The 24,668-nt window shown below is 37.0% G+C and overlaps 2 protein-coding genes across 11 annotated transcripts in view; one reads left to right on the forward strand and one right to left on the reverse strand.

Moving 5' to 3' along the window:
* Positions 1 to 24,668, forward strand: part of LOC6653161 (membralin) — a 128,641-nt gene that overhangs the window by 14,800 nt on the left and 89,173 nt on the right. For 5 of the 7 annotated variants that reach the window (XM_047009927.1, XM_047009928.1, XM_047009929.1 and 2 more), the window contains 2 exons: positions 18,758 to 18,920; positions 18,982 to 19,039. In XM_047009927.1, the coding sequence (XP_046865883.1) occupies positions 18,758 to 18,920; positions 18,982 to 19,039 (221 nt within the window). Of the gene's footprint in view, positions 1 to 18,757; positions 18,921 to 18,981; positions 19,040 to 21,407; positions 21,541 to 24,668 lie in introns of all 7 variants that reach the window. The other 2 variants (XR_006953946.1, XM_047009925.1) reach the window with 1 other exon arrangement.
* LOC124459981 lies at positions 9,066 to 11,046 on the reverse strand. 4 transcript variants are annotated; one of them, XR_006953948.1, is made up of 4 exons: positions 10,846 to 11,046; positions 10,607 to 10,678; positions 10,152 to 10,352; positions 9,066 to 9,408 (listed from the first exon to the last, which is right to left on the reverse strand). XR_006953948.1 is itself a non-coding variant. In XM_047009931.1 (4 exons), the coding sequence occupies exons 1-4, from the start codon at positions 10,903 to 10,905 to the stop codon at positions 9,343 to 9,345; spliced, it is 345 nt and encodes a 114-aa protein (XP_046865887.1). In that variant the 5' UTR covers positions 10,906 to 11,046; the 3' UTR covers positions 9,066 to 9,342. The 4 variants fall into 4 exon arrangements, 2 of the variants coding, with proteins under 2 accessions (XP_046865887.1, XP_046865888.1); XR_006953947.1 differs by having other exon boundaries at positions 10,152 to 10,501; XM_047009931.1 differs by lacking the exon at positions 10,607 to 10,678 and adding an exon at positions 10,484 to 10,501.

Here is a 24,668-nt window from a genome sequence, read left to right on the forward strand (position 1 = left end):
ATTTGCCTACGAAAAAGGTATCTCTATTATTATTATTATTATTTTGTGTGGGATATAGTTGTAAACTATCAGCCTAACTCTATTTTACAAACACTGGAAACTAAGGCCTTCGGCTTAGACAAAAATTACATCCATACACTAGCCTGGAATTCAAACCCGGATCCTCGATGTTCAGTAGGTATCTCTAATTTTAGGTAACTGGTAATTGGGTTACTTCAGGTTTAATACTTTTTGGATTTCCCCATTTACCTTTATGGAGTGCATAAATGCATTGCAAAATCAAGTGGATAGAATTTACGTTAAAGCTTGCCTAACCACTTCCCCGGCCAGGTTAAACAAAAACGGATAATACACATTGAGTGAGGTTGTAAATAGAAAGAAAGAAGTAGGTAATATGCCCAAGCCAAATTCTTTTCGAAGCTAGCATTAAAAATGCAATGATAGAAACACGACAAAGATTTTTTGAGAATGATAAAACGACATTATTATGGACAGTTTTTAGGGTGAGATCATTAAATGTTATCTTGAATGTTACAAATTGCAAGGAAATGGTAAATGCTGAAAAATTTACCGAATATACTTTAAAAACTGCTCAAATTTTGTTGAATTGAATCCGCAAAAAAAGCTTACACAAACGGTACATAAGATTTTGGTTCACGGAAAGGACACAATAGAGTATCAGTGTTTCAAAATTAGAGAGCTATTGGAAATAAATAGTACAGGAATAAAAAAGCATGGACTACAAATGATTCAGATCCACCAATATGATAGACCAATACAATGAAAACCTCTTTATAATGCCAGCAGCCTTTTCGGACCAACTTATTGCATGGTAAGAGACTTTCTATCATTAAAGGATTAGGAAAATAGCAAATAAAGTTGCGAAAGGTGGAGTTTCTTAGTTTATTTTGAATAAAAATCAGCCTTAAGTCGCACATATTCCAAATTAACCTAAAAAAATCGAAAAAAAATTTTCCGGAGACATTTCCGACCTAATAAAGTATATATATTCTTGATCAGCATGCGAAGCTGAGTATAGCCATGGCCGTCGGTGCGTATGCATTTTACTCAGCCATCTAAAGATTTTTCGTCTTTTTATAGGGTACATGTCATAACGCCCAGTGTCATAAGGCCCATGGGCGCTAAGACACACATTTTTGCGACATAAAGCCCACGAGCGCAATGAGACTTTTAAATGTGACATAAAGCACGCCGGACTTTATTTCACTTTTTTATGGGCGTTATGACACGATTAAAGGGCTTTAAAAAATAAGAAAACAAAACAATTACATTTTTTAAATATTTTATTGAATATTCTTCAATTGTGTCGTAGCGCCCTCGGGCGTTATTTCGCTTTTGGAGTGGGCGCTAGTTCACATTTAAAAGTGTCTTAGCGCCCATGGGATTATTATTTTTATTATTATTATTAATTATTATTATTAAAGTATTATTATTATTATTATTAAAGTATAGGATATAGTTATAAACTATCAGCCTAACTACATTTTACAAGCACTGGCAACTAAGGCCTTCGGCTTAGACGAAAACTACATCCATACACTAGCCTGGGATTCGAACCCGGATCCTCGTTGTTCAGTTGACTAAATGACTGGGACACTTAGACAACTCATCTACCGAACTTAAAAATAGCACCACTTGCTGAGGTTATGTGTTCAAAGGATTCTTGGCTTCAATTTAAGGCTCAAGGAACATGTGAATACGTTTTTGAACTTAAAATATTTACTACTAATGGAAGCCAAAAAAATAAATTTTAATAATATCCAACGTATTCAAATTTTTTCAAGGATTTTCTTCAAATACTCAAAAAATATTTGCCAAAATACCGTCATATTTCGCAGAATTATATTGTAAAAAACACATGAATAACAGTCCGAGGATCGTGGTCAGCACTAGCACTAAAAAAAATCCAAAACTTTTAAGTATAATAGGTCGGGGAAAACACTCCAATAACTGTACTTAAACAAAGTGCAGAATTCATCCACAAACTTATCGGAAAACTTAATATCCAGGAGTACTTTATGAGGTCCATTTCCATCGGCATTAAAATATTCCTACCAAACATGGAATTATTCGCTATAGTCTCCTTACAACTAAGGCAAAGCAAATGTCAGTTCTTCACTCATGCCCCTAAGACCACTCAACCATTCAAAGCAGTACTATCAGGACTGGATTAACACACCGGTGAAGATGTTAAAACCATGTTAGTCAACCTTGGACTACAATGCCTTGACGTTAAGATTGTAAAAAAGAAAACAAAATTGAATCATAAACTGCTGCTATACATCATATGTTTTACCAACAAAAGCATAACAATACAGCAACTGCGCAAAGACTTTATGTATGTCAATCATACTAGGGTTCGTTGGAAATACAAAGAAAAAGTACCCGGTAAGCTAACGCAATGCTATAAATGCCAATTGTTCGGGCACTAGAATTCCTAGAACTAGGAATAAAGGATAGCCTTCTATCGACTCTACCCAAACCATTGCCGTTGGTAATAAAACCAAATCTCTCTGGCTTACCGCAGTTTCTCTTTTACTCTTTCCATTTAAAGCATTCGCAGATGCTGTCGGGATGACTCCCCTTTCTTGGTGCGCCAAGCGACCTCTCGTGATCTCTTGACTTGACTACATGAAGAAGTGTGTGATTCCGTCGTTGACATTTTTCACAATTTACTGTACTGTCACATGCATCTATTCGATGATTTGGCTTAAGGCATCTAAAACACAGTCGATGCCTCACTACACTGGCCTTTCGTTCCGATAGCCTCATCTCCTGGAATATCATACATACTCCTATAAGGTGTGCATCCTTTTCACACACAAAGCATAGGTCTGTCTCTCGAGTAACAAATGAAGCGTTTGTGTAGTTCTGGTTAACTCGTTATCCATGTACACCTGGCCTTGCATTCCGGTATCTATCCCGTGATAGAGTTCCCTTGATATTACCTGCTGCAGCCGTAATCATCGTTCTGTACTGAGTTTCAAGATACTGACTTAGCTCCTCAAAGCTCGGCAGATTCTGCGTTGAGCTCCCAATCCACTATTAATTGATTCGGTAATCTCTTCATCATGTAGTACACTAAAATTTCTGACTGTTGTCGCACATCCACACTAGTCTTCTCCAATGAATTCACACATGAGCGGGAAGTTTGCACAAATCCTCTCAAACTTTCCGCATCTCCATAATTTATTGGTAATTGCTGATCGAACACATCCATGTAATATAAAAACACTCGCTTGTTATCATACAAATTCATCAACATTGTCCAAGCTACTTCATAGTTCGCCGCTATTAGCGTTAGATGTTCAATATCCTTAGCTGCGTCTCCAACCAATGAATCCTTCAAATAAAGAAAACGATGTAAGTCCGTCAGCTTGTCACAGTGGTGTACTCTTGTTAAAAACACCTCCTTGAACACCGACCACTCAATAAATTTCCCGCTGAAGGTAGGCAGTTTAACTGTTGGGAGTCTCACTTCCTCCAAACTTGGTCCCATTTGTGCATGCACCGTCTGATGCAAACAAGACTCATCAAATGCAGTCGACGCCGGGATTCTCCGATCCTTATGTCTCTGCAACTCATTTCGAATTTGAGCTACTCCCATTTTGTAGGTTTCTTCGAAACAGTCTCTGATGTCTTTGTCAAAATATCTGCCATTTATCTCCTCATTATCTCGTTCTTCCACCAGTTGGTGATGATTGCGCTGAAAATCTGCGTGAAGATGGGCCATTGAGTCCAATCTGGCTTCCAGATGACTCTCGTTATGTCCCGACTCCTCCGATTTATACCGCGCCAATGACTTCTCCAGCGAAGTGAGCAATGTGATTTGCTCCGTAGTCAACGGTAACAGTTTTTCAGCCATAATGAACACCTACCCAAACACATCAACGTTAAATTGTACTCACCCGAATCAGTCTATCCACTTGCAATCACACTCCAAATCCAATGGCCAAGATCATTCCTCCCGGGTTTCGGCACCAAAAATATGTTGGCTAACGGCTGCGCCCTTGCGAAGCCCCAAACTGCTCGCTTTATATGATGCGGCCTTCGGATGATTTCTACCGAGGCGGCTTTGAGGCACTTGTGATTTAGAAGGAATGAGATGACCAGGTTGACTTCAATCCATTTGCTTTATTTCTTAACCTAAAATATAGTACAAATGTCGGCGGACACAGAAGGTCCAACCGCATCGACCGAGATTAATTTCAAGAGTAAATTCAAGTACAGCAAACCACGCTGTCTTTTACAAAATTCAAAGTTCTGGAAATTTCCATAGAAGAAATAAGAAAGAAAAGAATTGAAGTAACGGATCTCCAAGTTTGTCACTTCAAAGTAACTTGCGCTGTTCTTGGTCTCTCTCTCTCTCTCTCTTCGTTCGTTTTCTCTGTTCAGCAAAGAGAGTCTGGCTTCAGTTGCAGCCCAAACATTCTCCCCCTTTTGATGATGACGATCATCATCATCAAATTCACGTCCGGAAGACTCCTGTGAAAAGAAAACTGAACCGAGAAAGTAACAATTTAACGCTTAGGTGTAGGTCTGGTGTCATTTTCTATCCAATTCTCCTGAATAGGCAATAGACAGAGTTTGGCTACCGGTCGTTTCATGAGTCCTTTGACTGTCTTCAAAGTCACCACTCTCACTAGTCCATCGGGTCCTGCATGTGTCTCCATAACCCGACCTAGTTGGCTCCAATAAAATTAGTACCGCTGTCACTATAAACGTCTGTGCATAGGCCACGTCTGCCAATGAAAAGGTTAAATGCTCCTATAAATGCATCTGAGGTCAGATCTCCAACTGGCTCCAAATGAACGGCCTTCGTCACTAGACATACGAAGACAGCAATATATCCCTTCTGGGATACACGTCCTCTTCCTTTGCAGGGAGAAATATTTACGGGTCCAGCGTAGTCCACTCCAACGGATGAAAATGCTCTAGAAGGACGTACTCGTACTGCTGGTAACATTCCCATTTTATGACCTGCATATTGAGGCTTCATCTTAAAACATGTGATACATTTATGAATTCCAAACCGAACTGCATTGCGTCCATTAACAATACAGAATTTCTTCCTTATAAAATTCCGCGTTAGTGAGGTTCCACCATGCCCTTGCATGGCACCTTTGCTAATATGACTGTAAGATATGACAAGATCTGTGAAAGAATGTTCATACGGTAATGTATAAGGATATTTTTCATTTATGGGCAACAGGGAATCTCGGAGCCTGCCTCGGAGACGTAAAACACGTTCCTTCGAATCAAAATACGGATTGAGAGACAGTAGTATGCTGTCCTTTGCTATTACCCTTCCTTCCGATAGCGCCTTCCATTCAGAGTTAAAACAATCCTTCTGCACCATCCTAATCAATTCACTTAGACCCTCTTCTAATTCCACAATTGAGAGTCCTAATCCTCTTCGTTCTGCCACAGATGTACGAAAATTATATACGAAACGTTGCTGATAAATGCTACACTTGGCATTTCTTCCACTGATATCTTATGGCAGGTCACCTTTCTGACTTCAGTGTCAACAACCGACAGCGAATCCTTATCAATAGCATTACAAGGCCATTTGATGTCCGATCCTTGTAACCAAGATGGCCCATGCCACCATAATTCACACGATGCCAACTTGGGTGCACTCATGCCACGGCTTAGATAATCTGCAGGGTTATCTTTAGAGGCGACGTGTCTCCATTGCCTTTCGTCTGAGATTTCCAGGATTTTGTTTATTCGATTGGACACAAATACTTTCCAGTTGGCAGCTCCACCACGGATCCAGCTGATGGTTATCATAGAATCTGGAATATTAATACATCTGTACATTTTTTCAACATCCGCAATAAATACCCATTTTAGCCCTCGCCAATTGAGAATGATTCCTTGAAGATGTACGTCCAATTTTGGACCTATTGCTAGAATCTCATTAAGTGATTTTCCATTACTCGTCTTGCTCGATCCATCGAAGACGACTCGTACCTTCGTAGTTACTGACGATTCCTTTATGACTGTGATGCGGTAGGTAACAATGATGGACCTTGCACCAGTTGGTGATGATTGCGCTGAAAATCTGCGTGAAGGTGGGCCATAGAGTCCAATCTGGCTTACAGATGACTCTCGGTATGTCCCGACTCCTCCGATTTATACCGCGCCAATGACTTCTCCAGCGAAGTGAGCATTGTGATTTGCTACGTTGTCAACGGTAACAGCCTTTTAGCCATAATGAACACCTACCCAAATACATCAACGTTAAATTGTACTCACCCGAATCAGTCTATCCACTGGCAATCACACTTCAAATCCAATCGCCAAGATTATTCCTCCTGGTTTCGGCACCAAAAATATGTTGGCTAACTGCTGCGCCCTTGCGGAGCCCCAAACTGCTCGCTTTGTATGATGCGGCCTTCGGATGATTTCCACCGAGGCGGCTTTGAGGCACTTCAATTTGGAAGGAATGAGATAACCAGGGTGACTTCAATCCAGTTGCTTTATTTTCTTAACCTAAACTATAGTACAATTATCGGCGGACACAGAAGGTGCAACCGCATCGAACGAGATTAATTTCAAGAGTAAAATTCAACTACAGCAAACCACGCTGTCATTTACAAAATTCAAAGTTCTGGAAATTTCCATAGAAGAAATAAGAAAGAAAAGAATTGAAGTAACGGATCTTCAAGTTTGTCTCTTCAAAGTAACTTGCGCTGTTCTTGGTCTCTCTCTCGCTCTCTTTGGTCGTTTTCTCTTTTCAGCAAAGAGAGTCTTGCTTCAGTTGCAGCCCAAACACAAAAAGAGGCCTAGGACTAGTAGTACAAAAAAAGCTTACTAGTTACATTTTATTAACTATGTTATAGAAGGTAAATAAACAAATTATGAAAGGAATGGTACCAAAATAAAGAAATTATCAAAGGAATGGCAAATAAATAAAATGAATTTTTTTATACCTTTTTTGGTAACTTTTTCCTTACCTATAGCCATCAAAGTGGAAAAACGTTTTTTATAAAAAGTTTTCAAAAGAATGGCCTACAATCTTAGCAGAGGAAATAAATAAGATATTGATCAAAGTCACTGTTTTCCACCGATCGTTCATATTGGAGCTATATGATATAGTTACCCGATCTTTATCAAATTCGGCACAGTCATTAACAGGTATATTAAACTAACAAATGTTTATTTTAAAAGCAATCGCGTAAAAGGAACAAAGTTATTGACAAAATTCACTGTTTTCGACCGATGGTTCCTACGGGAGCTATAGGATATAGTCACCGGGTCTGAATCAAATTTTGCACCGTCGTTTATCGGTGTAATAAACACACCAATATTAAGATTCACGACAATAGCCCATAAAAATCCGGCTGAAACTGTGCAGTATATACAAGCCTACATGCAAAATTTCAGCTTTGTAGCTCTTACGGTCTAGGAGGAGACTGCTCCAGACGGACGGACAGAAGGTCAGACAGACGGACATGGCTATTTGAACTCGTCTCGTCGTGCTGATCAAGAATATATATACTTTATATGGTCGGAGATGCTTCCTTCTATGCGTTGCACACTTCTGACCAAAATCCATATATTTTTATCTGGTCTTTCCAGATAGCAAAAAAAAGATATTGTTTTTGTTGAGTTGAAAGACGGGACTTTATTCAATGAATGAATACTTAAAACTAAAGTACAAAGATGTCTTAGAGTAATATTTATAGGCTAAACTTGTGAGCCCTTTAGTGGCGTGATCGACATTGGTATGATTTGATTGGCCCGAATTTTAATGCTGAATTAGCGTTCTCACGCTTTTGACTTTTAGGGGGACAATTGTTATTGCAAGTGTTTAATTGTTTATGAATAAAACGGATTTGATTGGCCCGAACTTTAATGCTTAATTAGCGTTTTCACGCTTTTGAATTTTAGAGGGACAATTGTTATTGCAAGTGTCCAATTGTTTATTATAAAAACGGATGTTTACTTTAAAGTTTGAGTTTAGGGGACAAAAAGTTTATTAGGCTTTGGGTATTGAAGTTGGATATATGACTATATACCCTTTTTCAGGGGTATACAAATATTATTGCCAAGGACTTCAAGGTATATAAACTTCGGCATAGCCGGAGTTAGCTTCTTTGATATTTTTTCCCCCCTTTGTATAGTATTGTATTGTATAGTAGCGGAAAGATATCTTTATACTATATCTATGTACATATAATTTAGACGAAGGCCTCAGTAGCCATGGCTAGAAACTGTTGGCTTAAACTTTGTAAGCTTAAGTTAACTCTACAAATGAAATAAATAGTACATAGCTATACCCTGTTTACTAAAGTGACGACTTCTATATTTTATATATAAAATACAGTTTTTTATTTGCATCTAGATGACGCTTGCCCAAGCCACGTTCATTCACAAAAAACCAATTCTTCAACGAGAAGATTATACAATTTTTATTGTTTTATGTATGTATATTTTTCTACCCTACCCCAGAGGGTCTTATAATATTGGTCAGATGTTTGTAACGCACAGAAGGAAACGTTTCCGATCAGCATTAGAAGCTAAGTCGGTGTAGTCATGTCCGTCTGTTCGTCCGTCGGTGCGTATGCGTTTTAATGCGCCAATTTAAAAGATATTAGGAGGAAACTTGGTTTTAACCCAGTTTATAACCTGGGTGCGATCAAGTATGAAAATCGTCTGGATCGGACCACTATATCATTAAGTGCTATATATATTTACCAAATTTGTTAATCAGATAGTTTTCCATGTAAAACATCATACCCCAATTCTAATAAGAGCTTCAGCTTCAAACAGCTTTTACAACGAATTTGAGCTTTATAAATTTAGTAGGGTTGTCGAATATTTTTAAAATATCGTATCGATAATATTTTAACTTTTGAAAAAATATCAATATGATATTTAATATATCATTTAAAATATCGATATATCGATATTTTTGATATTTTTTTCCCCCAAAAATAAATTTAAATTTAAATAATACAATTTATTTTCAAAATACTGACTTTTTCAACATTTTTTTTTAACATATTTAAACAAATGTTTAACTCCAGTATTTGGAGTTCAAAAATTTCAAAAAAACGCGTTCTGTGATATGTGTATCCGTCGTTTCGTTTTAAATATGACTTCGTGAGTCACAGACAACACATTTAATGGCAGAAGCAAGTCGCTCCGAAGGCACTGATCTATAAGGGGTTATAAGGTATCGTAAGGCGATCTTCGAGAGTCCTGGCATAGCCGTCTTATGCGAACTCCAAAACATTATTGGGTTACTTTCCCACTAAGATTGGGGCAAGCTGAAATACATCTTTAGTTCCCCATTTCCCGAACCGTCTACGTTCGAAATTGACCTATTGTGGTCGTTTTCCAAGCCATCACCTTGGTCATCTGAATTTTCATCTAAAATATAAAAAATTAAAAAAAAAAAAAAAACGAGAGAATTAGTTATATTTTTGAACAGAACTTAAATATTTTTGTTCTTTTCTTTTAAAACATCTTTGGTCGCCTCTTGTACCCCGATTGGCGAGATATACATTTTTTTAAACCTTGGATCAAGGAATGAAGACTTTACTAACACTTTATTTAATTCAAGAGGCTTGCACCTTTTCTCCAATTGCTTGTGAAGAGAATCTTTGGTAAGAATACCGTCAACAGATTCTACTTTTGAAATCTGCATTTTGTTTAGCAAAAGTGAAATTAACGGGATCACCATGCTGAATGGGTTCAGAAGGCTACAGAAATCCTTGCAAGTATTTAATTCGTCAGTTGATAGCATTTCTGGCAAACTTTTTATTTTTTCCGATCTCTTTATTAAAATTATGGCCACTTTATTCGCAAGACTTAAAAAGGATACCAGCATTTCAAGACATGAATTCCATCGCGTATCAACGCTTTGTTGTAAAGGTCTTAATGCAACCTTCTGGAATTTCCTCATCGGCCTGAGCTTTTTGCAGCTCGTCCATTATTGCAGGGCTGTGCTTGCAATGCATAACAATTTGTTTAACTTTTTCCAAAATATTACAAAATGATGCGATATCTTTCAGAGAATCGTCGACCATTAAGTGAAGAACACAAGACAAACACGATTAACAATTAAAGAGGTAACAAAAACACAGATATAATAATAAAAATATAAAAATTACCTGATCCATTCTAGCTGCCTTTAAACAAATTGATTCCAAACATTCCTTATTTATAAAATGCGCAGTTATTGTAAGAAATGGTCGGCTTGAGTTTGTTATAGTCACTACTTCGAATGTGAATGCGACATCCTCCACTTTGCTTAAAACCTTTTTAACAGCAATCACTAATGTCTTGTATTTTTCTCCGATCAATGTCGTAATCTGGAAAAAATTATCATTAATTTTATGACTATTCTACATAGTAAAACAAACGTCGCCTTGGACCGGCTTGGCATTTTAAATTTCGGCACATATTTCTTAAGAAATGTGTTAGACCTTCTTTCTCCACGCACCGGACAGGCATGTTGTCTCTGCAAATCATAAAGACAATTGCTTTACAAATTTCATTTGCTTTTTCGCCACTGTCTAAAATTAAGATAAAGTTTATAAAATTCAGATTGCAATTTTTTTTTTACCTAACTTTTTAAAGTTTCAGAATTTATGAATGATTGCTCAATTGTTTCGCTTTCGCAAGAGTTCGTCGAAACCTAATTATTTATTCAAACGACAAAAAATTCAGAATTATAAATTGCGAAACAATCTAAACCGGCAGCCCAGCATTACAAGCGTGTGTGTATATCGAGAAAACGGGCTCTACTATTACACACACGCACAAACAGAAAAGTGACGCCACTTTCAATGTGTACGTACTTACCTTTTTTTGCATACACTTTACAAAAGTGTCATAGTGCTTATTTTTCAGGTGCGACACCATATTTGTCGATTAGAAAATCGAAGTAGAAACTTGTTTTAATGGTTTTAAGGCACAAATTACATTTGGCTGTTCCATTTTTGAATTCTGAGTAATTTGTTTTCACCATTTTAACTTTCTCACTTGTGCGCTTGCTACACTCATTACAAGAGTGACCAACGCAAAAATATCTTAAAATTTCTTTAAAAGAATATCGAATATTCGATAATTGGCAAAAAAAATATCCCGATATAAATATATTTTTTATGCAAAAAATATCGATATCAGACCCAGAGGAAGAAAAACCTATTGCTTTCATGTCTAAAAAGTTGAGTCGTGCTCAACGCAATTATAGTGTTACTGAACGCGAATGTTTAGCTGTTATACTGGCTATCGAAAAATTTAGGTGTTATTTGGCATTACAAGAATTTGAAGTAGTTACTGATCACTCTAGTTTATTGTAGCTAATGCGTTAACATTATTGGGATGGAATTCATGCCTGGTTTCTGGGAGATTAGCTCGATGGATTTTTCGCTTGCAACAATTTAAGTTCAATATGTCGCATAGGAAAGGAAAATAACACTTGATTCCTGACGCGTTATGAAGATTGTCCAACCTTTCGATAGAGGCTATAGAAATGGGTTCGATTATAGATCTGGAATCTGAAGCATTTTTGGACGATAGTTATATGCTTCTGAATAAGAAAATCACTGAAAATCAAGACAAATTTCCAGATATCAAAATTGTAGACAAACATTTGTATATTCGAACCGAACATGCCAGTATAGATTCTTATCAAGAGAAGCTTTCTTGGAAACTATGTGTACCGGATAAACTCAGAGTAAATGTTGTAAAACAAGCTTACGATAGCCATACCTCTTCACAATCAGGTATGCAGAAAACTATTGACAAGATACGTAGAACTCTTTATTGGCCTGGCATGGTAAAGGATGTGCGTGACCATATTCGTCAATGTGACACCTGTAACGAGTCCAAAGCACCAAATTATACGCTTAGACCACCTAAGATCAACATTTAACGAGTATATCTTGTTCATTGCTATCATCGTTGCATCAATCTTTAGGTTGCTCACCCTTTAAAGCTTGGTTCGGACTGGACATGGTTACTCATGGTTCAGATTATAAACTTTTAAAGTTGTTTCAAGAGCCCATAACACCGCTCACTCAGACTCACCAGTTAAACCTTTTGCGACAGGATATAAGAGAAAACATTAAGAACAGTATAATCTTCGCAGTAAGTCTGTCTCTTTTAAAGAAGGCCAAAAAGTTTTCCGCAGAAACTTCACGTTGAGCAAATTCTCTTAGAACTTTAATGCTAAATTAGCCCCTAAGTTCATAAAATGTCGAATTAAAAAGAAACTTGGAAACTGCTTTTATTTGCCCAACGTTGCATATTATCGGGTGGTGTATTTTGCGCTGGTTTAAACTTTAAAATTTTTAATCTTAACGATTTTACGCGCCACATCTCCAATAGCGATCAATCGATAAATGAATAATATTGGTATATCGATCAATCGATACAAGAATAATATTGGGATAGCGATAAGTGATCTATCGTTAATGATGTGGCAACGCGCCTTGTTTTTTTTTTCCTAAGCTTGATTTCATTTTAATACTGAGGAGAAAAATTGTGGAAAAAAAAGCTGTGTCCCAAGAATTTGGTTATAAATTATAGCAGGTATGTAGGTTAATTACAAATTTTAAATTAGATATAATAGATTGAAAACCTCCCATTTTCTGGCCAATATTGCGTTGCATTCCGGAATTGGCATTCGGGCATTGAGAAGACATTGCCAACTAAACACCGGCAGCGCCACAACGTTTTTGTGTTGGGGCTTACGGTGCGGCCAAATTTTTTTTCGTACGGCAAGGCATTAAAGGCGAGTGGCCTTATCTAACCTTCCGCCGTTGCTGACCCAGACAAAGCTTGGCTTTTAGCCAAATTCTGGATACTGTTTGCTGCCACCAGAGTTACTTAGTTACACCTCGAAAACTTCTACAATTTTTTTAAAGCCTAAACCGTTAATAGCACAAAAATCGTTAAGTGAAAATAATTTTCCGTTCTGATCATATCTTGAAAAAATGATAAATGATCATATAAAACACCCTTCCGAAGTGCATCGATGGATGGCATTTTAGCGACTAAACTATGGGGGAAGTGCCTAGTGTATTAAGCGGTATCAATTCAGCGACTCTCAACCAAGTTTTTTGCAAACTATGGAGTGATGGTAGTCAATTGATACTCTGATTTGTTGATGTAATTTCTGTTTCAGCGTTTTATGCTCAACCAAATAACAATCAAAAAGAAAAATGATTTCCGTAAATAAAGTTTAAATTGAAGTTAAATGAAAAGTACTGAGTAAATTTGTGCAGCTTGAAAATTTAAAATAACCCTTACAAATTTAATTTAAAAAAAAATTTTTTTTCGTCTAGATATCGACCTTATTGAAGTTAATCAAAAACTGGGTTTTAGCGGGGCTTCTGGTCAATAAATCTTACTAATTTATTTGTAAGATTTTAAATCATAGGCAGCACAAAAGGTGAGAAGGTTGTCTGTATAGCTATTTCAAGAACCACCAAGTTCTATCATCAGCAGACTTCGCTAAAGAATCCACAGTTGTAATGGCCATACCATATCTTCAACGCTATAAATAGTTGGGAATTCAAACTTAACAATAATGGCATGCAAAAGCGAAAGAGAATGACTCTATACCAAGAGAAGATTATTTATAAAAAGACTGAATAGCAATGGAAATGAAATGATTACCTTAAGGTACTCCACAAGTCACTTGAATGGTCTTAGAAACTGAAGACTGAAAGAGGACCCTTAAAGTACGCTTGAAAGATTCTGGAGAATCCAATCAAGCAAAAAGCTGACGATGCCAAATGCGTTTAACTTATATAAAAGAAGAGTATGAATAATAATGCCAAAATTCTTCCTAAAGTTATTATAAATGACATCAGTTTGCACAACAGTCTTGAATCCTTTTATCGAGTGAGAAATAAATTCTAGTTCTGAAGTGCAATTGGATATTAAGAAAGACTAAATCAAGGAGGCGGAACGTCAACATACAGTGAAGCTTACAGCCGCCGATTGCATGGATGTTCCGGATCGCTATTTACTCAAATTGGGTGGCAGTCAAAATTACAATATTAATACTTACGAAAAAAAAAAAAACAGTGCGCCGGGGCTAACTTTGACCGCGTCAAAGTTTGTATAGCCTTGCAAGTTTTTTGTTTCTCTTTCCTTACTTATATCCTTATAAGTGGAAAGACGTTTAAGCGTTTTTTTAAAAAGTCTAATGTTTGCTAAAGAACCCCTTACAATCTTAGCATAGGAAATAACGAAGTTATTGATAATAGACACTGTTTTCCACCTACCGTTCCTATGTAAGCTATATGATATATTTATCCGATTTTGATCAAATTTGGCACAGTCATTAATAGCTACGTTAAACTAAATATAAATTTTTATGACATTTGCGTAGAAAGTAACGAAGTTATTGCCGAGAGTCACTGTGTTCGACCGAGATAGTCACCCGATCTGGATCAATGGCACAGTCGCTTATGAGTGTAATTAGCTCACCAATATTGAATTTCATGACAATAGGTCAAAAAACGAAGTTATTAAGAAAAGTCACTGTTCGTGACTTTGTCATTTGTATGGGAGCTATATGATATAGTGATCCGATCCGGCTGAATCCGAGATATACAACGCCTGCAGTACATACAAGCCTACATGCAAAATTTCAGCTCTGTAGCTCTTACGGTCTAGGAGGAGTTTGCGCTGATCCACACGGACGGATGGACAGATGGACATGCCTGTTTGAACTCGCCTCGTCATGCTCATTAAGAGTATATATACTTTATATGGTCGGAATTGCTTCCTTCTATGCATTGCACACTTCTGACAAAAATTAATATACCCTTTTTGCAAGGGTATAACAAACACAACCACACCTATACCATGATGCAAAAAAAAAAAACAATATAATAAATTGTAACCCTACAGAACTCCAGACTAAACAGCTTAACTATTCCAAATCCAAAATCCATTTCAGACAAAACCTCACTAAACTCTTACCGACCCATATCCCTTAATCCATGGCTGTCCTGTAGCTTTTCTGCTCTCTGTCGTGACGGTCGTGTTTCTTCATAGCTCCTGAGTTTTTATCAATATTTATTGATTATTACTATTATCTATACTGTTGTAGAGATATGAACTCAGCTGTTCGCTTCTTTTATGATAGTCAGAATTCACTCTTTAATATTTGTGTGCCTCTTGGTAGGCTGGACCGGCTTTTCAAACCCTGGTTCTCTCGTGAGTTATCCAATTTAAAAAATGTGAAGACACGATATTATAAGAAGTTTCAAAAACCACGTCGTTCATCAGATTACGCTCTGTATACAGTCGCCCGTTCAAAATTCATGATGCTTAATACACAATGCTATAAGAATTATCTTCAGCGGTGTAAGCTTCAGTTTTCTTCTAACCCTAAACATTTTTATAATTTTGTTAATTCTAAACGTAAGACCTCTGTGCACCCATCTTTTTTGTCTTTCCAAAATAAAAAAGCGAGCACTGATCAGGCAATTTCCGATATGTTTGCGAGTTTTTTCAAAACAATTTATTCTTCAACGGAGTATCGCGCATGTCCGTATTCTTATCGTTTAAAAAAGGCCAATTGGATTTTCAATCCAGTGATTGATGAAAGTTCTATTCTTAGCGAACTTAAATTAGTTAAACCTGTTTATTCTCCGGGGCCAGATGGTCTTCCTGGATGTGTACTCAGGTTCTGTGCAAACGCATTATGTAAACCCATTTTAAAATTGTTTTTATTGTCTGTCGAATCTTCCTCTTTTCCAAGGAGTCGTATATCATTCCTCTGCATAAAAATAGCAAAAAGTCCGAAGCCTCTAACTATAGGGGTATCTCAAAACTGTCCGCTATTTCGAAAGCTTTTGAGAAAATTATAACTTCTCAATTGCAACATTTTTGCAGTACTATTATTTAGCCATCCCAACATGTGTTTGTGAAACGTAGATCTACAACCACTAACCTTTTAGAATTTACATCAATAATTATCAAGGGGTTCAAAAATGGTAAACAAACTGATGTCATATACACTGACTTCAGCAAAGCCTTTGATTCCGTTAATCATACCCTATTACTTTCTAAGCCGAGCGACATTGGGTTTCCACCCCTTTTCCTTTCTTGGGTTCGAGAATATTTAACAAATAGAAAACAGAAGGTACTTGTTAAGTCTTCTTTTTCCGATTCCATAGATAGATAGCGATAGTATTATTTGTTTGTCTGTTTTTTTCTATTGTGTATATCTCCACGCGATTCGTGCCGTGCGTTCTACGGCTGCACCCCTCGGTCGGTCGGGTGGGAGGTGGGCAGTTATCTGCTTGGGCTCGCGCGTAATAGGCTTTGTCCTGGTGTCGTAGGGGCCACTTGAACGTACTGCGCATAGTATCGTCAACGTCCGCTATAAAAGCTTATTGCCTGTCTCAATTTTTGGACTATCGAACCCAATTTCAGCACACTAAAATCTCCCCTGTTAATACCTACCAAATTTTATTAAAATTGGACTAGAAACATGGAAAATATACGTATAAACGAGTTTCACTAGGCGGAATTGGCCGTAGGGTAGTGGCGGCGCTAGAGTGCTCGTTAGTTTCCGACCCCATATATTCTCGATAATTATGAGAAGCTGAGTCGATATAGCCATGTCCGTCCGTCGGTGCGTATGCGTTTTACTCAGCCATTTTTTGGGGCTTTTTATTACCCGGGTAAGATAAAGTATGAAAATAATCAGGATTGGACTACTATATCATATAGTTCTGGAAGAAGCTGTAATGTACATCCCCTCTTAGTCAAAGAATCTTCTTTGATCCAAGAAGAGGTCAGGTTCGGCCTATATTGGTAGTCTCTCTCGCAGTCCCTAATCATCAGATGTTATGATGTTATACTACAAATTAGGCTGAAGCCAACACATACTGGCTTAATGTATCGAGAAGTTTGGTCAGGGTGGGACTTCTGGCTGTCGGCTAGCGGCTTAAAGGTATTCAAAAATAAAAATGTCAAATGGAATTTGGAAGTCTACAACTTAAATTATAATATTAATTACAAATAACTGCAGGCTCGCTCACACAGTCAAAGGCGATTATTAATATAGTTTTAGTTTTAAAACAATGATTGGCAATTTCCTTTTTCTTTAATAATTTCTTTTAGCTTTACTATATTTGAGAGTTTTTTCTTATTTGCAGATTATTTGACACTGAACTCGCTTTCTTTTTGCATAAAAAAAAACAGGGAAATACCAGATCGATCATGATTTTATGGTTCAGAACTTAGGTCTTAATCATTCGTCCGGTCCGTCGAAGGCCTTCGTCGTCCGCTGGATAATGCTTAGGAATAAAATGTTATGCAATAAATTCGGTCTAAGGGACTGTCAATCCGCAACGAAGAAACTTTCCCTTCCCTTATCCGAATCGGGCGGCTATACCAAATTAGTTGGCTTTGTCGAATTGGTCTTATAGCCCTTCACGGTGTTCAGCTTTTGCGCCCTCGGTGTCCCAAAAATATCTCTGGCTAATTTCCGAATTCAATTATGAAATTCCTTGCTCAGGTTTCCAACATCCAATTTAATTATGGCTAAGTTTTCAAAAGAACTTATTAGAAACTTCCAAAGCTTTAAATATCCACAAAAAATTATCTTACGATAATAAGATTAACAAAACTCCACGATTATTGTTGTCCTATATGCTCCAGATTAGTAATACATTAATAATTCGGCTCGATGGCCAAGAAAATTTCAGATTATTTTTCTTTGTATTTTTTCTGAAGGAACGGCGTGGTTTAGGCGTCTAGCCAGGGCGAGTTCGTCAGAAAAGACCAATGCATGCGATCGCGCATGATGCCACTTCGCTAGGGCTGCACATGTAGAACTATCGAACTTCCAAACTCAGTTGATTATTTTTATCGACACAATTACCCACCACTTACTGGAATACAAACTAACGCCTTAAAATTTCAAAATAAAACTAACGGCAGAAACTGGGCACTACAAAACATTTTTGTAGAAATTGGAGTAGCCCCATGAAATTTACCAATATGGTAGTATAAAAAATAAATAGAACACAAGTTACAGTCAACATAAATCGGCTTAAGCGCTGCTTACTACGTCATCATCAAATCAACAGAGCATACACACACAGACACAACGCTACATGAACTGTGTGTAGGCGTGCCGTACTTTGCTTAGGCAATGATGAAAGAAGAAGAAAAAATTGTAGTAAACAGAGAAATAATGTTTGTTTGTGTATTGATGAATTGAGTTGCAGGGAAACAAATTTCAAAATGCCTAAAAATTATTGCCAAAGACTTTGGCATTGCCGAAGTTAGCTTCTTTTATATTTATACCCTTGCAAAAAGGGTATATTAATTTTGGTCAAAAGTGTGCAACACATAGAAGGAAGCATCTCCGACCATATGAAGTATACATATATATTCTTCATCAGCACGACGAGACGAGTTCAAATAGCCACGTCCGTCCGTCCGTCCGTCCGTCCGTAAGTCCGTCGGGATCAGCGCAAACTCCTCCTAGACCGTTGGAGCTACAGAGCTGAAATTTTTGCAGGCCCTCTGGTTTTTTATTATTTCGAGGTAACAATAAAATGCATTCTAATTCTGGAACAGTTCTTTTATTAAATTATTTGTAAAATTCTGCTAAAATTTAAATGCAATCATTACATTCACTACTGTGCGTTCAGAGCTGTAAAATCTCACCAACCTAATCGAAGTATCCAAAACAGTAATTATCCTTTTTCTTTTTGAATTTTTTTTTTAGGTATGATGACCTACTTATGGCTTCGGTTCGCACGGTAGCCGAGCAAGATGAGAATAAGGGATATTTACGCAATGTTATTACTGGAGAACATTATCGATTTGTATCCATGTGGTGGACAGCATGGAGTAGTTATCCCGCAGCATTTGGCGTAATGCTTTTATTTGTTTGTATTTATTAATATCACATATTCGAAACCGCATATTTATTTACTCTATCTTTTCCAGACCCTTTCAGTTTCCATGTTGCTACGCTATTCGCATCACCAGATTTTTGTGTTTATAGGTAATAGTAGAATAGTTTACAAAAGTATGGGAATTATAAGAGGCTTTGAAAGTGAAAAACCGTTTTATCTAAAATGTCTAATGTTTGCGAAAGAACGGCTTACAATCTTAGCATAGGAAATAACAAATGAAGTGACAAAAGTCACTGTTTTCCACCGATCGTTCCTATGGGAGCTACATGAATTAGTCACCCGATCTTGATCTTATTTAGCACAGCCATTTATAGCTATGTTTAAGGGAAAGGTAAGGTTTAACTTTTTTTTTTTTTTTAAAGCATTTGAAGAATTTTGTGTAAAAATTTGAAGTAAATCGGAATAAAACTGTTAAAGATAGCGCTTCAATTGATTGGTTAATTGATATAAGTTGATTTTCGGACGAACAGCATTTTCCAAGTCGGTGAGCGCAATCTAGCGGGTTTTTAAATTTTTCACAAAAATTCTACACGTGAATAAGCAGGTCGTGACGAAGCGTTTCTATACCCTAAAAGGGTATATTAATTTTGGCCAGAAGTGTGCAACGCATAGAAGGAAGCATTTCCGACCATATAAAGTATATATATTCATCATCAGCACGACGAGACGAGTTCAAATAGCCACGTCGTCCGTCCGTCTGCGCGCAAACTCATCCTAGACCGTTGGAGCTACAGAGCTGAAATTTTGCATGTACGCTTGTATATACAGGGGTTGTATATCTCGGATTCAGCCGGTTCGCCACTATATTATATAGCGCCCATACAAATCGCAAAGTCACGAACAGTGACTTTTCTCAAAAACTTCGTTATTTTATGAGCTATCGTCGTGAAATATTGGTGAGTTTATTGCACCTATAAACGACTGTGCCAAATTTGTTTCACATCGGGTGACTATATCGAAAACAGTGTCTTTTCTGAATAACTTCGTTACTTTTGACGCGATCGCTTTCAAATTGAACATATCTTACAATTAGTTTAATATATTTGTTAATGACTGTGCCGAATTTGATAAAGATCGAGTGACTATATCATATAGCTCCCGGTTAAAAACAGTGACTTTGATCAATATCTTCGTTATTTCCTGTAGGCCGTTCTTTCGCAAACATTAGCCTTTTTAGATAAAACGTTTTTCCACTTTGATGGCTATAGGTTTGTTTTTGTTTTATACCATACACCCATAGGGTGAAATGAAAAAATTGGAGTATGCTATGAAATTTACGTATGTATGTGATAATATTGGATATAAAACCCCAGATCCCAAAATTTGAATGTGATCGGATAAATATAACAAAAGTTACAGTCAATATAATAATCGGCTCTGCTCCCAGCTCTGCCGGCGGCGCTGCTTGCTGTCTACTACATCTTTCGTCATCAACAGAGTACATGCATACACACACACACAGAGGCAATGCTACATAAACTGTATGTGTATGCGTGCGTTGCTTTGCTTTGGGAATGAGGGAAGAAGAACAAATTGTAAAATAGAGAGTAAAATTGTGTTGTTTGTATATTGATGAATTGAGTTGCAGAAAACAAATTTTGAACATGTAAAATTATTATTACCAAGGACTGCAAGGGTATATAAGCTTCGGCATAGCCGATGTTAGCTTCTTTGATATTTTTATTATTATACCGTACACCCATAGGGTGAAATGGTATATTAAAGTCGCCAAAATGTATGTACCAGGCAGAAGGAAGCTTCTCCGACTCCATAAAGTATATATATTCTTGATCAGGATCAACAACCAAGTCGATCTAGCCATGTCTGTCCGTCCGTCCGTCCTTCCGTCCGTCTGTATGAGCACGCAGATCTCGGAGACTATAAGAGCTAGAGCAACTAAATTTGGTATGTAGACTCGTGTGGTATGTAAACGTCGAACATTTTAATAATTTTTGGTTTTCGACATTTTAAATATTTGTTTCACCTGGTGTATGGTATACCCAAGTCGGCGAGTCGACTTACTTAATTTTTGTTTAAAAAGATAATTTTCTGATCTGCTTAAAACCTTTAAGTACCGTTATCAGCGGTATCAGCGGTAAAACATTTTAACTTCACTTGAAGACTTAACTTTTTCTACTTAATTTTTAAGCTTAATTGCCAAATTTGGAGCGAGCAAAATAATAGTAGTGAAGGATCCTTCTTTGCAGGAAACTTAAACTATTGCTAGAAGGTTGTTTTTTTTTGCTCTATTTGATGTGTTAAATGTTCGCGGTAGAATATTCATTAAAGTATTCCAATTTGCAGACTTAAATGGCCCGAGGTATGCATATGTCTTTTAAGACAATTATTCAGATCAGAAACCTTATGGATGAGGGCAAAACTTACATAGAAGTCTGTGAAATTTTCAAGTGTTCCCCAACTGCAGTTCAAAATGCATTAAAATTTAAAAAATTTCAGAAAGACGTGGCCGAAAGCTTAAAATCTCGGCCGAATTAGGAAAAAGAATAGTACGAGAGAGGCTTCGCTCGTTTGCATCTGCTGTGAAGATCCAGGAAGGAACTAAAGTGCCGGCCAGTGGTTGGACAGTTCGGTGAGAGTTACCTCAAAATAACTTGGTTGGTTTTATTTTACTCTATTTCATGTGTTGAATGTTCCCGATAGAAGATTCATAAAAGTATTCCAATTTGCTGACTTAAGGGGTTACGCCACCCCTGAAAAAAAAAAACATTTTTTTTTTGCTCTAAAAATCCTCTATAGTTTTAAGAATCTTTTACACTTTACATCATGTCGGTATTCGAATTAGTTCCGAAGTTACAGCGTTTAGAAGTGAGCGCTGCCGAGTCGGCCCCGACGCGGTACATTTTTTTCTTTTGCGTTTTTCTCGAAACTCCTTTTTTTTAACCGGGGTGTCAAATATCTTCGAATCTACTGGACCGATTTGGCTTAAATTTTTACCACATATTCTTTACAGTGTTGGGTATCCGCCCACGTAGGATTTTTTTGATTTAAGGTCCTGTTGTTGTCCTGTAAGTTACGAATTTTTTTAGACAAAAATGTTCTCCGAAAAAGAGCGTTTATTGTTCAAACAGCAGCCATTTTACCAAAAAAAAATTTAAAAAAAAAATCCTACGTGGGCGGATAGCCATAGCCTTCATGAGTTCAAAATTGTGATGTTTGGACACAGGGGATCTAGGCTGTATATTAGTCGACAGAAAAACACAAAGTACAGTCCACAGTAAACCACCAAGACTATTAAACATGGCAGATGAAAAATATCACTTTGTTGTGTCTTTCAACAAGACAATGACCAGAAACACACAAGGAAAGTGGCAAAAGCTCGTATTAATAATGCTAGAGTAGATCGAAAATTTTTAGTGCGACGTTAAGAAAAGAGTAGTTGCTGCAAAGCCAACCACTAAAAGAGGTCATTAGACTGCTATAGAGCGTACATGAAAGGCCATAACACCAGAAAAGTGTCAGAAAATAGATTCGATGCCGCGTCGCTGCGCAGCCGTACTGGGGAACAATGGACATGCCACTAATTATTAATAGATTGATATTAATTTGGTCTTTCTTTTAAAACTATTTCCCTGGAATAACACTCTATACTATGATATATTGTGCTCTTTAAAATATGTGCTATTATTATTTTGCTCGCCTCAATTTGGCACTATTGACACAAAATATTCATTATTTTCGAAAAATCATATTAATTTATAATATAATTACTAACAGGCCAAATAGTAAATTTGCATACCAAGAAGTCTCAGTCTAGTCCCGATAACATAACTTTCTATGCTATTTATAAAATCGGTGATGCCACTACTACTTTTTTGCTCGCAGCTGTATATATATCGAATTCAAAATTTTTCCAATGATACTTCAAATGTCAATTAAGAACATGTATATAAAACAAACAGTCTCGGAATATTCATATCTTCACAAAACCGTAACCTGGCTATATCAGTCGGAGATGCTGCCTTCTATGCGTTGAACACTTCTGACCAAAATTAATACAATCTTTTTGCAAGGGCCGACAATTTTCCGCAGAAGTCCATAATTGAATTTAATAGATTGGGGCGTTCTTTTGTTGAAAACCCATTGTTGGAGGAGAACTCCTGAATTTAAGTTCATTAATTTAATTATTCTGAAATATTAACCATTGGGTTAAATAGATAAACTATCGATATATCGCAAGCTCAAAGAGACTTCAATCTAGCATCACTGTTGTCTCTCTTCTTGCATTTCTCTTTACATTTTACTTTGAATTACTCTCACTTGTAGCATATAAGAATTTAAGAATTTACTGTACCAAGAGAACTCGATTGCGATGGACGCAAATAAATGTAAAACGACATAACGTCGTCTAATCTGTTTCGGGAACTACATAGGCAAAGAAGTTTTGAAACATCGAATCCAAACTAGGAAGCAGTTTATTATATGGCCGAGAAATTGGCCAACATTTTGGCGACCGTGACAGGACCAGAAACTTGATGTTAAATAAGTTTTGGTTCAATTGCAACTAAGTTGGACTCGTCGTTTCATAATTTCTTAAGCCACCAGAAGTTTCCGAAAAGGGATTGCAAGAGGCAATCAATTATCAAACTCCCGTTGAGACATCTTGGAAGAAAAGTCGACATCATTAATGCATATCAATTATTGTCACTCATCGAAGTCGGTCGTGTTTTTTTTGCGCTCTCGCTTAATTTTTGTCTTTCATTTTTTCTTGAAGCTAATTTATAATATTCAATTTAAATTCATTGCCTTACTAATTCTTAATAAATCGCTATACTCATCGCGAAGTTTGCGTTAAATTTACAAACACTTATATAAATTTATAATCAAAACTTTAACAAACGCAAATATAATTTTGTTGTTGCGCTGCTTAGTTTTTGATTTCGTTCTATTTTTTGCTCCCACCCGCGCTCTCAATTTACAGTTCATAGTTTGTTTTTATTTGTGTGGTGTTGGTGCTCTCTATTCTTTTGTTTTCTCTTTTGATCGCGCTCGCGGCCGTTAAATTCGCACTGGTGACAAGTTTTTGTGGTTGCGTGTTTTATTACAGATAAATACAAATATTCTCTCTTTTTGTTTTCTCTCTCTAATTTGCATATAGCAGTTAGCTTTTGCCTTGGTTTGTATACGTCTCTCTTAACATATATATACATTTTTCACTTTTTATTTACATATTGATTTATAATTTGTTTTTGTATAAATCAATTATTTAATAATGTCTGTCTGTTGCAAATATAATTGCAATAATCCCAGCAAGACCAGTGAAGACTTTCTTTACTGTTGGCTGTGTGATAATGTAATGCACTTTAAATGTTCTGGTTACACAGTCAAGGTGAGGGATAGTATTGCACAGGGTGGCGGCCTTAAATGGGGCTGTGATTCGTGTCGTGGCTTGGAGCTCGAGATGCGAAGTTTTATGAAACGGACTGGGGATGCATTTAAAACCCTGTCAGCTGGCGTTCATAAGATCCAAGAGGAGCTTTTGGCGATGGAGGTTCAATTCAGAAGTTCTAAACTTTTGATTGAATCTCCGACGCGAAAGAGGGCCAGGTTTCAGACATTGACCCTATGTCACCAAATGCACAGCATCTGATATCGTTTTTAGGAGTCCGGCTTTGGCAGGTGTGGAGTCTCTTCCCATTTCCCCTGGAGACAGTATCCCACCTACTAACACGATATCGGTTGTAGTTTCCGAACCGTCCG

The sequence above is a fragment of the Drosophila willistoni genome (assembly GCF_018902025.1).
Source record: "Drosophila willistoni isolate 14030-0811.24 chromosome 2L unlocalized genomic scaffold, UCI_dwil_1.1 Seg168, whole genome shotgun sequence".
Classification (NCBI taxonomy): Eukaryota; Metazoa; Arthropoda; class Insecta; order Diptera; family Drosophilidae; genus Drosophila; species Drosophila willistoni.

Bases quoted from the DNA above. Each gene is read 5' to 3' on its own strand.
- LOC124459981 (XM_047009931.1), bottom strand. From the start codon at position 10,905: ATGGTGTCGCACCTGAAAAATAAGCACTATGACACTTTTGTAAAGTGT. The intron at 9,409-10,151 runs GTAATTTTTATA...TTTATATTTTAG, and splicing joins AGGCAGCTAGAATGGATCAG to ATGAAAATTCAGATGACCAA.